This window comes from Ptychodera flava (genome assembly GCF_041260155.1).
Source record: "Ptychodera flava strain L36383 chromosome 23 unlocalized genomic scaffold, AS_Pfla_20210202 Scaffold_23__1_contigs__length_28996876_pilon, whole genome shotgun sequence".
NCBI classification, from domain to species: domain Eukaryota; kingdom Metazoa; phylum Hemichordata; class Enteropneusta; family Ptychoderidae; genus Ptychodera; species Ptychodera flava.
In genome coordinates this window covers 9,387,079-9,406,890 of record NW_027248277.1, presented here as the reverse complement: position 1 = coordinate 9,406,890, position 19,812 = coordinate 9,387,079, and the positions used below count along the sequence as shown (strand labels likewise).

At 36.9% G+C, this 19,812-nt stretch overlaps 1 protein-coding gene across 2 annotated transcripts in view; it reads left to right on the top strand.

The window, feature by feature from the left end:
- The window catches only part of LOC139124206 (uncharacterized), a 75,326-nt gene extending 57,541 nt beyond the window's left edge, over nucleotides 1-17,785 (top strand). Inside the window, exons 10-23 of one of the 2 annotated variants that reach the window (XM_070690342.1) lie at nucleotides 2,436-2,654; nucleotides 3,197-3,436; nucleotides 6,071-6,343; nucleotides 7,612-7,767; nucleotides 8,295-8,595; nucleotides 9,916-10,022; nucleotides 10,713-10,876; nucleotides 12,779-12,886; nucleotides 13,445-13,553; nucleotides 14,223-14,295; nucleotides 15,196-15,253; nucleotides 15,897-15,967; nucleotides 16,272-16,347; nucleotides 16,593-17,785. In XM_070690342.1, the coding sequence (XP_070546443.1) occupies nucleotides 2,436-2,654; nucleotides 3,197-3,436; nucleotides 6,071-6,343; nucleotides 7,612-7,767; nucleotides 8,295-8,595; nucleotides 9,916-10,022; nucleotides 10,713-10,876; nucleotides 12,779-12,886; nucleotides 13,445-13,553; nucleotides 14,223-14,295; nucleotides 15,196-15,253; nucleotides 15,897-15,967; nucleotides 16,272-16,347; nucleotides 16,593-16,754 (2,117 nt within the window). In that variant the 3' untranslated portion in view covers nucleotides 16,755-17,785. The remainder of the gene's footprint in view (nucleotides 1-2,435; nucleotides 2,655-3,196; nucleotides 3,437-6,070; nucleotides 6,344-7,611; nucleotides 7,768-8,294; nucleotides 8,596-9,915; nucleotides 10,023-10,712; nucleotides 10,877-12,778; nucleotides 12,887-13,444; nucleotides 13,554-14,222; nucleotides 14,296-15,195; nucleotides 15,254-15,896; nucleotides 15,968-16,271; nucleotides 16,348-16,592) is intronic. The other variant, XM_070690343.1, reaches the window with a different exon arrangement.
- Nucleotides 17,786-19,812: the final 2,027 nt, after the last annotated feature.

Genomic DNA, 19,812 nt, shown 5'->3' with positions numbered 1-19,812 from the left:
TGTCAACCAACCCAGTCACAGTTAACTGCGGTGGAAGAAAACTCGGACGTTATGTTCTCATCAAATTATTGAATACAACGAACTATCTGACACTATGTGAAGTCGAAGTCAAAGGACAGGGTACGTATATTCGCAATGTTAACAATTCCTTTCTATCTCTTCAATCTGTGGTCAACAAATATCGATCTTAGTTTTGATAAGTTATTTGTTGTTAAATTACATACATCATAGAAGCTAGATGTATTTTTACTAATCTGTCTCATTAATATAATAACTGAAGCGTTTGGACATTATTACATATGAACCACATTTTATTTGTACCGAATTGAATGTTCCACTGGTATTCGCGCCGCAGTACACTGCGGTGCAAATACCCAATATGCCATGCACACTCGTAACTAGAACTACTTTTGTTTGTATACATATTGTTGTTTTGAAGCAAATTAGAAATGGTCGTCTGCAAGCCATTCTACCTCGCAAGAGAATCATCCATTGATAAAGAAGATTTCCAAGACGATATCTGTGATAAAGCTTACTGTACATATTAATCTGAGAGAGAAAATATTCCATTTCTGAAAGTTTTGATATATTAAGATGTTACTGTTATTAGTGCAATTCAGTATTTCTTTCCCTCCTGATCGTACCAGCACAGACAGCATACAGTTAAGGCTCGTTCTGGAAATAATAATAGTTCAACTGTGTTCCTTTGTTGCTTTTATTTCTGCCGTATTCGTAAAGAATTAAGGTGGAGCTGGACGTTGCCAACAAGTTTTTTTTCGAAGCAATATTTTTTATCAAGATGACAAGGAAACCCCCTCATATCATATATTTTCAAAAAGCAGAGACTCTAAAGTTTAGTATGGTAGCAGTAGTTTACTCGAAGGATGAAGTGGGTGTATATTTGGGGTAAAAAACCTCAATTTTGGTATTAATGATAAAAATTAATTTAAGTCAAAAACTTGACACTATTTTCTGAAATGTAATATTTCACTTGAAAGAAGAGTATATGTAGGAAAAAACGACTATTTTATTTGGCATGATCTATCCTCATTCTAAAATGGTAGGGGTTTACAGACTGACACTCTAAAAAATTAATTAAAATCATGATAAGCAAAATTAAAATGTATCTTATTCAAAATGTAAGAAATTTACTGCCAAACAAAATGGTAGTTTTGTTATATAGCATTTAAAGAACATAATGTGAAAATTTCAGAAAATTTGACCCAGAGTGGAGTTAAATTCTTTGGAAATTTTGAAATTGGGAGGAAAAAGAAGCCAGGAAATCGGGTGATTTGCATACATTTGCATAAATTAACACTTCTTTATCACGCAACTTTTGACTGCTTGACAAGCTAAAAGGTGAACCCAACCAATATTTTAATCTTGGGTTAACAAATTAATTAAAATTGAATAAATATTTGCAAAAAAGTGATTTTTGAGCAAAATATGCTGTTTTGGGTGCAGCGCCCCCTTAAGCATGAACTCTGTAAATGAAAAACCGAGTAGCTATTAGTTCTTTTCTTTCCCGCCGTGACTTGATTGGCACATGTTCTGCAAATACAAGCACATCAGAAATGTAATCACGTAAGCAACTTTAACTGATCAAAATTGTGGTTGTGGCACAAATAGCCAATGAGAAGTCAATGACGTAGTCGTACAACAAATCTGATTGCAAAAGGAGGAATTTGGTACATGTGATTCTGCCAAACTTCAGACCTCTAAGTAGGTCGTACTGGATATCACTTTGTTTTTGTTTTCGGTTTCGGCCTATGTAATTTTAGCGTAACACGATTTAACTAATTTGGGATAATTTGATAGTGAAGTAATGCCGATTTAATCTACAAATGTAATCTCATCTGCTTTTCTTTTTACATTACACACTTGTTTTTTATGAGTTATTTGTATTATTGCAACATTCAACTATCTGGCACCTAACACTTTTGAGAAATTTAAAAAATATGAAAATCCAACTATCCCAAATTAGTTCCAATCGTGTTGCATATTTCAATGCCCTCTCCGTCGCATTTGAAAAAGTCGAGCTGAATCAAGTGACGGACAAGCACTTGTGAGCTTAATTTAGACATTTTTAGAACAAAATTCCCGCATTTGCAAAATTTTTACTGTGCCTGTGGCAGTGCGTAATGTATTGGACAAGTTCTGGGGCTTCGTTGTCTTTCTTTGGGAAATTTTAGTAAATTTTGACAATTTTCTTGGGTTCCTTGGTAATATCATGGAAATAACAGACTTCGTCCTGACCATTACCATTTATTTATGGCCTCGGGAGAGAGGAAAGCTGTCATTTTTTAAAAGAGTGGAACTTCGAAACAGAGATACTAGAAATTTGACAGAGAGATAAAAATGGGTTCAACATGCAGAAAGCCAGATGCACACAGTGGTATCAATGCTGTTGGTTAAAATAACATTTCATCCACCAGTTCTTATCGACAGACTACCCAACGTGGCATTAGGCAAACCAACGATCCAAATATCAACACTTTACGATGCGGTGTCTGACAGAGCCGTAGATGGCAACACGACTCAGGACAACAGTGGTTGCTCATCAACCCAGTGGGATTATGAACCCTGGTTGCGAGTGGATCTGGAAACAGTTTACAGTGTTTACAGAGTCGAGATAGTGAAGCCAGTTGGTACAGGTAACATGCAACATATTGACAGACATCGTACAGTACGCAGGGAAATTATTTTTTTAATTTATCCACAGCAATATTACTTTGGTCCATTATCGTTAATTACATCGATATAAAGTGTTTCCTCAATTTAACACATGCTTGTGAATGATCTTGAATCTGAGGTTTGTACATTACCGTCCATTTTTGAGAAAATAAATATTTTTGTAAAGTGTCGAAATTACAGACTAACAAACGTGTCTATAGGATACAGATTTCGCGTCTGCTCGCATTACTAGCATATTATCCCATGGACATTGCATTTACGAATATGTCCAGAATGCATTACAATTGATATATTTGACACCGTACGTTTATATATTCTTTTACATATTTATGAATTATTTATTCTTTGTTTGTTTGTATGTATTTTTTGCTTTTTTCGTTGTTTTAAAAGGAGCCCCAGCATTCATAGATCAGGACCAATGGGAGATCCATGGCACCATTCCACAGAAACGTCAGCATAATATGTTGTGTATTTTTTTATTTTTTTCCTCTTCTTGACCAAGTAGCTAACTTTACGTCAGAGGTAGTGCGTGTTGGGTATCGTGCTGATGACTTAGACGTCAAAAACAACACAATGTGTGGATGGCAACTCTCGGACTTTGACTTGGAAAATGAGACCTACGTCATGGACTGCATGATGCCAATCCTCGGAAGATACGTATCGGTTCAACTCGAGGGTATCGATAACGATTTTTCCGTAGAGGGAATCCTCAATTTATGTGAAGTTAAAGTCTTTGCTGAAGGCAAGAACAGCCACGTTTAATTTCGTACCTTTAAAAAACAGTAAAACCGTACACACATTAGCCTCTGCAAACATCTAGATAGGATAGGATAGGATAGGATAGGATAGGATAGGATAGGATAGGATAGGATAGGATAGGATAGGATAGGATAGGATAGGATAGGATAGGATAGGATAGGATAGGATAGGGTAGGGTAGGGTAGGATAGGATAGGATATGATAGGGTAGGGTAGGGTGGGGTAGGGTAGGGTAGGGTAGGATGGGGGCTGGTAGGATAGGATAAGATAGGATAGGATAGGATAGGCTAAAATAGGATAGGATAGGACAGGATAGGATAGGATAGGATAGGATAGGATAGGAAAGGGTAGGGTAGGGTAGGATAGGATAGCAAGGATAGGATAGGAAAGGATAGAATAGGATAGGAAAGCAAGGATAGGATAGGATAGGATAGGATAGGATAGGATAGGATAGGATAGGATAGGATAGGGTAGGGTTGGGTAGGGTAGGTAGGATAGGATAGCTTAGGATAGGATACGGTATGGTAGGTAGGATAGGATAGGATAGGATAGGATAGGATAGGATAGGATTGGATAGGATAGCATAGCATAGCATAGCATAGCATAGGGTAGGGTAGGGTTGGGTAGGGTAGGATAGGATAGGATAGGATAGGATAGGATAGGATGGGATAGGATAGGATAGGATAGGGTTTGATAGGGTAGGGTAGGATAGGGGGATAGGGTAGGGTAGGATAGGTAGGATAGGAATAGGATAGGATGGGATAGGATAGGGTTTGATAGGATAGGATAGGATAGGATAGGATAGGATAGGGAAGGGGAGGGTTGGGTACGGTAGGGTAGGATAGATAGGATAGGATAGGATAGGATAGGATAGGATAGGATAGGATAGGATAGGAAAGGATAGGATAGGGTTGGGTAGGTAGGATAGGATGGGAAGAATAGGATAGGATAGGATAGGATAGGATAGGATAGGATAGGATAGGATAGGGTAGGGTAGGATAGGATAGGATAGGATAGGATAGGATAGGATAGGATAGGATAGGATAGGATAGGATAGGATAGGATAGGATAGGATAGGATAGGATAGGATAGGATAGGATAGGGTAGGATAGGTAGGATAAGATATGATAGGAAAGGATAGGAAATGATAAATAATTTGCGCCTAGTATCCATCAGCATTCACTGGCGTTTTACAATATCTACCTTATCTACAAAATTGGTATAGCTCACCTTCGTATATTTGGCGCCTCATGTATGGAAAAATAATCGCAATCATACCAATCCATAATCCGATAACACTACGTCAAAATTTGTAAGACAATAGTTGTAAACATAGACACAAAACAGCACAGAACAGACAGTAAATAGACAGTACACAAACAAAGTCAAATTCATGAAAGAAAGATATATGGACCTCTGGCCAAAAGACCAAGAAGTGATGTCAGGTGTTTCGAAAATAGTAAGCGCACCCTGCCCCACATGTGGCACCCGCCATATATCAATCTGTAAGTCAAATAGGTAGTGGTCACTAACTAAGGCCCCATGTCACCGATGCCATCAGTGATCATTTGTCGAAGAGAAATATTGTATTTATCTACCAGCTTGCGATACCTGCCAAAAAAGCGTTTGAATGTAGAGACAAGTCTTGCTCTGGTGTAACCTTGATTTAACAGTTTGTAAGAGAGATGGCCATGTCTCTCTACAAAATCACCATATGAAGTGCACGCTCTTGCATATCGAATAAGCTGGGAAATGTATACCCCATAAGCAGGTGAGAGTGGAATATTACTGATGAGGTGTAGAAAATTGATTATACTAAAGTTGAAATCATCTCTCTTGTCATATAGCCTAGTAGAAAGGTGATTCAATATTCCGTTCGGGTAACCTTCAGTTAAGGTACACAACTAAAAATCATCATTAGAAATTCTCATTCTCGACAGATAAATTTACTCTGATCATGCTGTATCCAGTGCGCCTTGAAAAGCTTCTTTTCCACAGTATTTGTATTTATAGAAGAGCATTCAGCTTCAAAAAGCACATGGTTAGGTCTCCGCCTCATTATATTCTGAAAGCAAACCACATGCACGTTTGATAATTGTTACCAATGACGCCTCTTCGCCAAGGGGACAAATATTCGGACACTGAAAAAGTTTACAATATTCTTTCGGCGAACCACTTGTTGGTGCTTATTTTGAAGCTTACGGAATAAATACACTTTTCACTGGCTTAGTTTTGTGAAGGTCGGGAATTTTATTTTCTCATATAGCTACATAACAGGGTTTTTGGTTATTTAGAATTTCTAATATCGGTAAATATTGGGTAATTTGTTTCTCTAGTACAAAACTTTACCCGGTGACCTCCGTTTTTTATTTCTGATTGTGAAAGAGAATTGTTTAATGTATGCATAAGGAAAGTTTGAGCAAAAGATAAAATATTTCATAGTTGAGGCATGAGCTACATAAACTCGAACTGTGTTTCCCAAATGTAAGGCAGCATCAATGGCAATATAATTGAACCATCAGATTCCTAGTATGAAGCTGACGAAACAGACTAGTCATTAAATGTTGAAGAAGAATTCCTCTCTGTCATTTGTTTTAACAATCTTGATGTGTTTTCAGAATTTCAGCCAAGTGTTCGCCCACGGTTGAAGTCAATGTTTGACAAGCAGGCGAACACAAGACTTTCTGCCGAACCAAACGACGTATTCGTAAATGTGTCACTGGAGATATGCCTACAGAAGTGTTACAATTTCAACAGATTCCTTTGCCGCTGTTTCGATTACGAGTCTGCAACATACACATGCAAACTGTATAACTACTGCAGTCCCCTGGGCAACGCGTCTCTGGTTTATGCATATGGAATTGACAATTACCAACGGTTACGAGCTGAAGGTAAATATAATAATAATATTGGGTTCTTATATAGCGCACATATCCACAAGTACATGTGATCAAGGCGCTTTTTATAATAATAGAAAGGTAGTAATGTTACCAATTTATAATGTTACTAGTGATGATTGTTGTACACATTTTATATCAGTATGCCAGAGAAGCTTATGTAATCATCTGGCCACCGACCAGCTTCATCTTCATCGCCGGTAATAACATATGCATCTTAAAACATTCATTGTTTACTGGCACACAGAGACAAATATACGTACTGTATCACTATATTGTATCTAAAGGCTCATTTGATTATGTCCCATTTATGTATGCTTATTTCCTTTATGTTACCTATGCTTGCATGGAATCACTCAGGGTACCAACGGTACATAGCTGCAAAACTGTACAAAATTACTCCTTTTCTTAATGTAACCTCTAGACAAGATTGATTTGTTCCATTCCGACTTTTTCTCCTGTGACAAATCAACATAAAATCAAATCAACAAAACAACATCAGCATAAACAAATCAACAGACAGTCTATGCAAAGATAAGCTGCTCCTCTCTCCCTAGAGTTAAATTTCCCCATAAGGTGTGAGACCTTCAATAGCGCTCATCTTATCAGGTGAAAATTGCGACGTAGCCGTTTATCATCGCAAGGCTTATGCATGTTTGCCACAACCGTAATTTCAGGAGGTGGCTCAAGTTGATTCTGGCGAACTGTGGCGAGGGCAAAAACGGTGAAAAACACCAGCAGCCTCTGCTATGACAAAAAGTGTGAGAAAAAGGTGGCAAGCCGTGAGGTCGTGTTTAGAACAAAGCTGATTGGTTGCAGGTGGTCATGTGACCATCTGAGATAGGATGACTTAAACACCGCTAAAAGAGCTAGTACGACAAATCAACATTGTCACAATGTATCGGAAAGCTGCTATGGTTATCTGTATGAAAGGTACCGCGTATTAAGATTTCATTAAAAAAACTTACTTTAGGTCAAATCTTTATGTACAGTGTATATTCTGTCATTCACACAAAAGGCTTTTTTGTCAGACACCTTGACAGATTTCATTACTTTGTACTTGAAGTAATCTGTTTATTTATAACGGTCTGCTTAGCATTGATATACATACATATATATATATATATATATATATATATATATATATATATATATATATATATATATATATATATATATATATATATATCCGTCTGTCTATTTTTGGACCTACATGTGTACGTTAACATTTAGCATTGTTTTTGTTTTCTGTTTCTTCTCAGGCTTTTTCTTACACGGTAACCAAACTTCCTGTGCTGGAGGTTTCGTAAAATGCCCTTCTGGCGAATGTATACACCCATACAGGATGTGTGATATAATGGAAGATTGTGATGATGGCTTTGATGAAAGCGACTGCGTGAATTCTACAACGACAACAGGTATTCGTAATGTTATTTATCCTTCAGCGACGATTAACATGAAAAGATTCCAGCAGGATAAGCAAGTTTTGAAATATTGAATGTAATATTGAACAATGTACAATTTTACTATTTAAGCACGATTGTGAAGCGTTTTTGTAGAGAGATGTAACCAACAACGAAATATTGTCATTGTCATCCTCCGTGGTCTTTTCTTGGCGATAAAAGGCAGGGGCAATTATCATATTATCGAGATTTGTCAATAGGGTCTCCTGCGTATACGTCAACTCCTCAAGGACTCTATTTATCGCTCGTCCTTGGAACAATATGGCATACCGGAAGCACTATAAACGCAAAATCTGAACGGTAACAGTCCAAAGACCATTCAGACCAAATTACCGATCATAAACTTTGGGTTAATAAGTCAAACAAGTCAAACTATAGAATAGCTGCACCACCAACGACAAACGGTGACGTTGACATGGCAAATATGAAGCTGACGTCACATCAATAAGAGTGGCACTGCTATATATTGTGTGTCTTTTTAGACTCCCCAGACATGGACGATGTTTTCCGGTATGGTTGGGAGGAAAATTTCCAGACAATTACCAGCGAGCCCAGTCATTTTACGTATTTCAAGGACAACATTTACCAAGATCGGGGTCTTGGTCGCGTTAGAGGAGAGACGCCACCAGACTGGGAGAGGTTTAAAAGTTTCAGTAAGTTCCCGGAATACAGTCACTTCTCTGATGTACTTAAACTAACCGGAGAAGAAATAAATACCTTGGGTCACCAAGTTAACGATTTCATTCTGCAATGTTCTTACGCCGGTGAGGAATGTCACATCAGGTAATACATAAAGAATATTTATGTCCTTTATTTATTGTAATGTACAGTTTGGAAGTGTCCTTGATATAATGTCATGTTTCTCGACCTTTATGAAAAGATGATGTAAAAAACCGATGGAGCTATATAGATCAATAATCATCAATCAATATATATATATATATATATATATATATATATATATATATATATATATATATATATATATATAAACACGAATTTCATCAAGTAAAAAGTAATTATTATTAATTATTATTATAAATTACTCCGCATCTGAAGTAAATCTTTTCTTTTGGCATCGAACACTACAATTTCCCATGGTTATATATATATATATATATATATATATATATATATATATATATATATATATATATATATATATATATATATATATATATATATATATATATATATATATATATATATATATATATATATATAGGAAAAGTCCCATCTAAGAGTCAGGACCGCCCACATTGGACCGACTGATCCATTAGCTCAGTTGGTAGAGCATCCGTTCGAGTTCCGCATGGGTCACTTTTCATTCACCACTATATTTCATATAAAAAAATCATATGGTGAGTCATTTCAAATTTACCCTTCTCTGGCTTTGCATCATTCATAAGATTGATCTTCATTACCAATAACTGATTCCTAAGTTGGTGACTTGTGTGCGAGGCCCTGTAGAATCCCGCGGGATCCTTAGGTTGAAAGGTTAGGTTATGAGTTTAGCCGCTTACTCACCATCAACGCACAACGAATGAAAAGCCCCATCTAAGAGTCAGGACCGCCCACGTTGGACCGACTGATCCATTAGCTCAGTTGGTAGAGCATCCGTAATGTGTACGGGGGTGTGGGTTCGAGTCCCGCATGGGTCACTTTTCATTCACCACTATATATATATATATATATATATATATATATATATATATATATATATATATATATATATATATATATATATATATATATTTGTATATATTTGTATTTTATATATATATATATATATGTATATACATATATGTGTGTGTGTCAACACACTAAAATAGATAGATAGATAGATAGGAAATATTATCTTTATTTCAATGTTAAATTTCTTATAGGCTCTCTAATTCTATTAAGATCCCAACCACCGCCAGAAATACACAATTATGATCTCATAACTATACAAGGAACTTAAGAAATGGTTACCTGGAACAGTAAGAGATCGTGTTCAAATTCGGAAAAGCATTCACTGTGACTGTCAGTTTGTCTCTGTTAGACCATACGATATTTGGGTATCTGCAAGATTGTTCTTCCTTATTTTCTTTTCAAATGTAGAGAGGACTTCGAAACACTTGTTGAAGACCGGTATGGCAACTGCTTTCAGTTTAATCCAAGACACCATGAAAGAGACCTGCTGGCAAAAGGAACGGGATCAAGTCGGGGTTGGTGAAATGTTTATGTATATTCATGCATACCTCTTATCGCTTGACTCTTAGGGCCAGTCTCATATGCAGTTCTTGTTTTGCATTGCCAGTGTCTGCGGCTTTGCTCACGCAAACATAGTATAAAAATTAAAACTACTGTTGGCATTTTTATGAAGGTCGTATGCTAACCCACAGAACACAAGCAAAGTAAACCAAGTATTTGTCAGGGAAACTCATAAAATCTGAAGCAACAGTCACGCATCTATTCTTATTGATTGCAGCATCTTCATAAACAATAAGAAACAGACAGAAAACGCCTTACAGCAACATGGAATGAATCGGACATTAAGTTTTGGTGTACAGCGGAAGTCAGAAGTTCGAATTTTAAATATATGAAAAGCCATTGACATCTCCGTGACATTGTCTTAAAATTATGTGCGGATATTCGAATAATTAGTCAGAATGACAGTAAACTAATTTGAAAATCATTGTGTTTCAATGTAACTTTAATGCGCTTTAGTCGAAAGACTGAAGGACAGTTCTAGTCAAAATGTTACGTTTTAAAAGATATTTCGTCGGCGTTCAATGAACCAAAACTTGTCTTAAAGCTTAAACGTTCTTCGATATTTACACTTCTTTCGCAACACTGACTTTTTTCCTAAATGATATCGAGTTTTCCACAATATGTTATGTTCCTTATGTTTGTAGGTCTTTCCCTGACGCTGTACACTGAACAGAGTGAGTATCTGAGTATGTACGGTATGGACTCCGGGGCGATTGTGACTATTCAACCACCTGGTGAGTTAACTTTTCCCCAAGAACAGGGTTTTGCTGCCAAACCAGGGACCATCACACGTGCTGCATTACGAAAGGTGAATAGCGGTCATATATGTACATCATACGTTACTTTATATTATTTGTAATTATTGTAATAAGTACAGTAATCAAGCCACAAAAGAAAATGTTTAACTCACGATAGTTTTCGCCTTTTGTAATCGAAGAACAATAACTATCTCGATAGAAATTATAACTTCAAAGACTTAAATCATGCAGTCATATTTTTATGACTATGAACAAGATAGAAGCCGATGCCTGATTCACTTTACGTTCGCCTTCATTTTTTTTTGTTTTGTGTGCATTTGTTTGTTTTTCGTATATGTATTGATATATTTTTTATTTGTTTGTTTGCTTGTTTGCATCGAGCATTTACAGGAATTAGAATAAGACATCCTTGTGTCGATGATTTTCTTCTCTGATCAAAAGATCCCAATGTGTTGAACTACGGAGATGATTATCCTGCAGTGGATATATTTTATTGACATTAAACGTTGCACTCTCCTCTGACTGCGCGCACACAATTCTGATCTCTACTATTATCACAAATTAGAGATGAAACTCTTCTACAAGATGTGTAATTTTATCATAAAACTCACCTCTTTCTGTAGTATCATGCTCGAAGTTAAATAACCTTTGAAAATATGAGAACCGGTCATTTGATTCAATGTTAGGTTGAGCCACACCCCCACCCAAAAAAGTGTTTTCAGGAGATCTCATTGTTTTACATCTGTATACTTCGAGTTAATCTTCTCTTTTCCTTCGTGTTCTCAGAGCTCGATTCACTCATTCTTAAAGTATCAAATATTCCTGTTGATCTGGTACGTTTGAATGCATTTGATGACCCCTGTTGCTTCGATTTTAGCGTCGATGCATTCTTTGTTACAGCAATCCGTACATCAATTATAACCTTCATATTCCACAATTTTACCATTCATTTTCGTACTAGAAGCAGCTGTATACAGCACGTCTAAATGTACAGTGTGACATGCGCTGTACATGTTATTTACGAGAGCATCTGAAAATTCATCAACTGAGCTGTTGGTTATTCCAATACTCATAAAAATCAGAACTGTTGTCGATTTTCTAAAATATTTTTTGTTTAAGCAGTGACAGTAAGTTCACTTATGATATGTACATTTGTAAAATTAGCGGGAGAATTTAACGTTGCAATACGTACAATGGTTCATACATACATATACACACACATACACACACATACATACGTACGTACATACATACATATATACATTGGTTCGTACGTACATACATACATACATACATACATACATACATACATACATACATACATACATACATACATACATACATACATACATGTTGTCTAATATTGTGATGGTATCAGTGTACTTAATAATAAATAATAATAAAGAATATTTATAATGCGCCTAATCTCAAAAGGGAGCTCTAGGCGCAGGACAAAATACACTACTTTCTGAAAAAATATGTCTTGAGGGCATGGCGGAATGAAATATTTGAATCCATATGGCGTAGGTTGACAGGCAGACTGTTCCAAGTTTTCGGTCCTGAGTGGGAAAATGACCTTTCACCAAAGGATTTTGTGGCAACACGCGGCATTCTAAAAAGACGTGTGTCAGATGAAGAGCGTAGGTGTCTTGAGGGAGTATACATTTGCAAAAGGTCAGAGAGATATTGTGGTCCAGTCCCTGAAACCAAGTCGAAAAAAACTGTAGAAAGTTTGTACTGTGTACGACTAGCTATGGGCAACCAGTGCAGTGATTTCAAAAGTGGTTGTATGTTATGTGATTTTTTGGCTTTATAGACAAGTCTAGCAGATGCATTTTGAACACGTTGCAATTTGTCAATGAGGTGTTTTGGGCAGCCAGAAAGAAGGCTGTTGCAGTAGTCTAAACGAGAAAGGACAAAAGCACTAATGATGCGGTTTTCTGTTTTTACAGACAGAGTTTCGACGCGAGAAAGATCCATATGGCGACTGTAAAAGCGGAAAGGATGGCACGTACATTGATACAGTCTATGGTTCAGCAAATGCTAAATATTCTGTCATGGTGAGAAAAAAAGAGTGGATTCATAGCGTAATTTAGTTTTCATTTATTTCAACCTTTTTCTTGGTCTTTTATGCATAAACGTTTTCTTTATTCAGCACAATCGAAGAATAATACTGCATTTTCATGACCCCTTCGTGACCTTTCATCGTTTTTATTTTGGCGGCTCTACGCATTTAAAATTTTTACGACAAGACAAATGCTGATCTTTACTTTAAAGTCTTCCACACACGGGCAAATCAGTGAAGCCTTCTAAGAAATATGGCTCTGAAGCGTAAATACGTGAATTAGAATCAGAGGGTTCATGAAGATAGCTAATAAATTGATTTTCTGCCTCTCTAATATTTCGCCTTCCGGTATGTTAAATTTAGTGTAAGTAACAGCAATATGTGTCGTCTTGCCACGTTTATGCGCTTAACACTTGGATGAAAATTCCAACACACTGAATTGACTGGCCGGAGAAACGGAAGGCTTTACACGAAAGTGAATAGTGAATAAAAACTGCCAAAATTCATATTTATTAGGATTGAACAGTAAGACATGGTGTCTTTATTTCATTAGGCTTGTGAGAATTCCTGTTACCAATATATGCTCGCTGAGTATTGTGGATGCGTCGACACTATAAATGACATTGATGCTCCCTTGTGTCAAATACTCAACACGTCTCAAGGTAGGAAATCGATTAAAAATGCCATTAGCTTACTTTTTATAACGGTGACTTGAATGAATGGGGTCCAACAAGGATTCCTTTTTACATTAAGGTGACACAAGTTCAGTGTTCTTTAATTATTGAAGCACTTGTCACCCGGTCTTCTTTTGTAGAGATGTTTCACCTTGACCTTAATTACAATTTCAAGCAGCAGCCAAAATATTATTCCACTTGTATCACGCTAAAACATTGACTTGCGTGGTTTACTGTATTTTTAGAAAGTTATCCGATTCAAACCAATTCAGTTGAAATGTCACGTGTATTTTGCAGCTACACAATACTGGGTGACGTTTATTTGACGTAGAACATTTTATTACCTTTTCCAAAAACTGAAATATATAAGAGGCAAAGGCGAACAGATCTTGGTCAGGAACAAAACAATGTTAAATATATCAATACTGTAAATTTTACACTTTTATGGATACTTGTTGATGTTGCTGTTTAATTTCGCAAATTGAAAATCACTATACTCAGTCTGTTGAATTGACAGGGACTCAAAACTCATAGCATTTCCGGTTGCCAAGTGTATTGTGGCAACACGTGACCAGCATGTTCAACAAAGTTTAAATAATCTCTCTCTCTCTCTCTCTCTCTCTCTCTCTCTCTCTCTCTCTCTCTCTCTCTCTTCAGATCTTTGTCATCAACTGATATATCATTTCTTTCAGTCTGCTCTATTGCCTTGTGAATGTCCAGTGGAATGCAGGTATTTAAAACCAAATGATCGACCTATAATAATTAGGATAGGTCGTTCTCTCTCAATGACATAGCCCTTTCAGGTAGTACCTAAGAAACCAAATACTTATGCTCGAACTCTTGCCAGTGAAACTTTAAACTATCCTCTTACCAAATTGACAATAAAAATCAGGGGTCATAGTGCAAAGAACAGCACAAGAAAGATAGATTTTTTGACACTGGTCGATATTAAAAATTCAAAAGGGCCACCAACTCTGCGTTAACAGTAGCCATAGGAGAAATGTAATTTTTCATCTTCGAAAATTAGGACGATGAACATTTTTTCTTACTCAAGGCGATTTGAAATGAGCCCCTTCCAACAACGGGTAATAAGAAAAGCATTTATAAACTTTTGGAGTCTGAATATCTGTCACATTCTTCGTTAAAGATACAGTTAACTGTTAGCCTTATTTAAAATTAATAGATAAATGTTCGGGAAAACATGATTAGTACAATTATAATAGACGATGTCAAAAAAAACTAGCGCCAAACCAAGGATTGAGGACGAATTCTTTTGAGTGAATTCATGTATGCTTGGTAATAACAGATTTACATGTTTGATACGTAAAAACTGTGCTGTCAAATCTGTAGTACCATTACACTCAATAAGTAGGCATGTTTAATACGTGTCTGTTACCATACATTGATCTGAAAATTTGCACTGTCTTAGTGCTTTCAAGCACAAATAATTTGCAACCTAAAATCAACAATAAGGCATTTATTCCACAATTTAATTTTTATGACCGTATGAAATGTTAAACGAAGACATGAAAACAGGTCCTGGACCATATAACGAATCACACTGGTACATTTCTATTTCTCACTTCTGAAAATACTTTTGATACAATTATTCCCATATTTTTATCATCAGCGAAGACAGATACTTAATGACCATATCCCAGTCGCAGTGGCCCTCGGATGCCTATATGGTAAGAGAGAGAGAGAGAGAGAGAGAGAGAGAGAGAGAGAATGTGTTCATATGTGTACATTAGTTCAGAGTTCTGAGTTCACAGTTTTGATATATCCGCCTTACTATTCTAAACGAGAAGTAGTTCGTAGCCGCCTATACCAAATACTCTCGACATACGCGTAGGGACTTAGCAAACCAAGATATTGAGTACCGATGAAAATGGCAAAACTGAATACTTCATCGATTTGATAAATTGATAAATATATGACATATGTATCCGTATCCATGAGCCTGTGACTAGGTGAACGCCGCGTACAAGACTAGGAACAGGCCTATTCGCAGCACTTTTATTGCATATGTCTTCGGTGAGAATTTTAATCTAATTTTAGTCAGACTTTTTCTTCCCATGTAGGAATCCTGGATATTGAATACATTGGTCTTCCTTAATACGCCATATTATTTCATATCACCTCTATAACTCAAAACTTCTTTTCTATCCCAATAAACACTACTGAGTAAGCTTATATAACATCGGGCAATGAAGCAGTAACCTACCGTTTCAGCTACTTTATCTTGTCACTACAGTCACCGTCAGTGATTTCCTGATGAAGTAGAAGCATTTGCCCTAAACTAAACCCCTTCATTCACCTTGTTCCCCACAGAAAAAGCTTCTGAAATTACTGAAGAGAAGCAATAATAAGACGGAGACATTAACCACCAAAGAAGATGCGAGGTAAGGCATTCTCTTCTGATTAAGTACTAAAACCATTCATGGGACAATAGGTGTAGTTTTGGGTAACATTTTGATTATTTTTGCTGTGGGAAAATATATAGTCTTTTTCTTCATGGAATATGTTGATATACGAAGTATGACACCGTTCATTACAATGCATTGCGATGTTTTTGTTGATGAGCGTTTTTAGAGCTTACCAAAATTCAGTTATCGACAATTACATAATACAAGACAAAATACAATGTACAATTTCTATTATCAAATCCCAACATCTTTCTTTGTAATATATTTGTCTCTATTGCAGATCAAACTTGATCAGACTTGAAGTGTACTTTGAAACTCTGAATTATGAAGAAACTTCGGAACATCCAAGCTACACGGTGCGCGCTGTTGGATTTCTTTCACTCAACAATAATTTCAATTACAATAAGCATATAACTAAGATTTTTAAATGATGATATCACGACGGTTGTGTTTCTGAAAGTTTTGCTTAAGCGCGGTGAGAGAGAGAGAGAGAGAGAGAGAGAGAGAGAGAGAGAGAGAGAGAGAGAGAGAGAGAATAATTAACAGCTATACATCGACAGGATCAATGAATATTCAATTATACTTTTACCTTTTTACACAGTGGGAAGATCTTCTGAGCGACATCGGAGGTACCATGGGGCTTTACATCGGCATTTCGCTCATGACTATTTGTGAATTTGTGTCGTTCTTGGCAGTGTTGTGCGCCAGATGTTTTGGAAAGTATGGCAAGAATGCCATCCATGACGCACATGGCACTGCGTAAACGGTCAAGTTATATATCCATTCTGCGCCGCTGAAAAAATCATGCAAATAGATGCATTTAGCTCCGGGAAAGAAGCTGTTCATATTTCGTCAAGTTTTTTAGTTTTTACCGATGAAATAATACCAGGATATTTTCATGTACTCATTCTCCCATGAGAGTTGAAGTGTTTTTAAAGTCTGTTGATTTATAACACGAATGAGACATTACTTACACGCGGTGCCTGTCAGGACATGATGCCATCGTTTTAGTTACCCAGTTCTCTCTTACACGATAACTGAAAAACAAAGAAGTCACTGCCTTCGATAGAAGATATCCTATGTGTGCACATTTTAATAGTGGCTATGGTTTGACATCTTGTATGACATGATAGCTATGACTGTAAACATCAGAGAAGAAAACTGATATTTCTGTTGACGTTTAGTGTGTACTCGTTTACTAAGAAAACAGTATCTTTGTACAGCTTCAGCAGTTCAAACAATCAACAGGTAAATATGTAGACAAAATTACATTTAATAACCTACCATCACTTCATAACAAATGTACTTTCACTGCCATTTGATAGATATAGAAATTTCTACAAATATATTAATTTCTATCTCTCGATAGGTACTATTGAAGGAATGTTTGAATAGCGTAATTTTTAGCCTGTATCAGAGAAAAACGAGGCGTTTTCTCAGGGATTTTTTTACTTTTATTTGCCCAGCGCAATCCCAAGGGGGGACTGTCTGGCGAAGTTGTGTGTATTGGTTTTCACCCTCGGATCGGGTACAGTTACATGTAGCTGCAGTAGTTGCGCTGGCTTTTTCTGCCGTGTTGGCTGTCCTACAAAAATCGATTGTGGATGTCATATTTAGGTTTGATAGCAACGACTGTACTGACGTTACAATAAGTTTCATAACATTTTTGAAATAAAAAACAAAGTAATGGGTTGGTAACATTTCGCAATGTCATTGATGGTTTCCCTAGAAATGTCAGAAATATATGTAATACCGTCATTTTGCCATTTCCCTTACGTAATGTGCCTATTTACATATGATAGAATTTAGTTAATGTGTAATATTTGTACATTTTTGTTACAAAATCGATAAAAATGGTGTGAAATGTGAAATCATTTTGTGGTATTAATGACACCAATTAATACATAGCTTTCAAAGCCTGTTGTGTCTACAGAAGAAACCTCAGTATTTAGGGGAGAGAGAGAGAGAGAGAGAGAGAGAGAGAGAGAGAGAGAGAGAGGAGAGAGAGAGAGAGAGTAGAGAGAGAGAGAGAGAGAGAGAGAGAGAGAGAGAGAGAGAGAACTTATGCACAGAAACTGATCAGAATGGCTTGTCTCAGGGATACATTGTGGCAGATTTTAAATGCGGCTATAAAGTGAGAACAAGTGTAAAAAACTCTTGTAACTAAATACTTTGTACTGCACGGGACAATTATTTCTCTATCCAGAGCTTTCGACAACTATCCAGCCGTCTTTATCAATGGTGTTGATTAGCAAGTTGATTAGGAAGTTGATACCGTCCGCCATCCCGATTCAGCGTTGGTTTATGTGCTCTTATGTATATCACTTCCTTAATACCTCTCTTGAACCAATCTGGCTCCCGATCCAAGATTTTCACATTTTCTACCATGAAATTATGACCCGGGGAATCATTGTGAATATGTATAGAAACCTCCGAAGTGACGCAGCTTAGACGCCGATGTTCTTTCACTCGGGCTTGCAAAGATCGTTCTGTTTCTCCGATATAGTCCATTTTGCATTCATTATCTCCACAACCCTCACATCGGATGTGATAAATAGGACCACATACGTCTTTCGATGTGTGGGATCCTTCGGGCATACCAGTAGTTGCTGATGGTGTTAAAGGGCTTAGCGTGTAACTGCACACCATATGTTCTGAAAGTGTGCTGCAATATTTCTGTTAGGTTTTTGATGTATGGAGCTGTTACGTGCACCTTCTTTTGATTTCCATTCCTCAGTACTGAGTTAGTGTGGACCTTCTCTCTGGTACGGGTTGCCTGCTTAATTGCTAAGGATGGATAACCACAGTGATGAAGGGCATTGTTGATGTGGGTTTTTTCCTCCAACCTATCAAAAGGATCGCTGCAGATGAGATCTGCCTGGCGATGGAGGGTTCTAACTACCCCCATTTTATGAACGAGAGGGTTATTTGAAGTGAAATGTAAATATTGGTCAGTGTGTGTTGATTTCCTAAATACCTTGGTTTTTATCTGGCCATCTGGGCGTCTGATCGTCTGAACATCCAAGAACGCCGATGCGTTATCGTGCTCCCTCTCCGTTGTGAACTTTATGTGTTGGTCCAAGTTGTTGATATGACGCATGTACAATGTATCTGTTAGTAGTATTGAGACGAGACACGTTCTACATAGAGGTTTAGTGTGAGAGCACAAAGCAACCAGCATGTGAAGTTATTGCTCCGAATCTACCTAACTCTGCATTGTAACGGGTTACATTCTATGCTTTACAATTTTTCGCCATTGGACTTTCCTAACACGATAACACTGAACATGTTTCAAACCTATGCAAACATTGACTACTTTCAAACTAGCCTATTAATCTAATCAAATTTACATACTGACCTATTCCTCTCGATTCAATAACTGGAATTCTGAATGTCGAGTTTTAACAACGTCACCAGCGAGGCAAAATCTCTTGCCCGTGAAGCATCAAAGTAAACTCAGATGTTACAGCCAAAGTCAGTCGCACATCCTGTCACACGTATGAGCAGCTTTTCACATGTGACGAAGGGCTATTTTTCTACAGGACTTTATTTCCTTAAGGTGTTGTGGCATTTTCTACCCTTCTGAAAGAAGAGTAGCTACAGGTCAATAACAAGGACAACAATTGGCAGATGGGGTACCAAAACGAGTAATGAAGTTTTATTTATTTTTGTAAATCTGCCCCGACTCCGGAACAAGCCAGTACGTGATGTCATCAAATGTGTGAATTCAAATTTATTTGCAACACATTCGATCAAAATATTACATTATCTTCTTTGATATAATAAGTAATAACGACACATTGTGTCAACACAGAATCTAT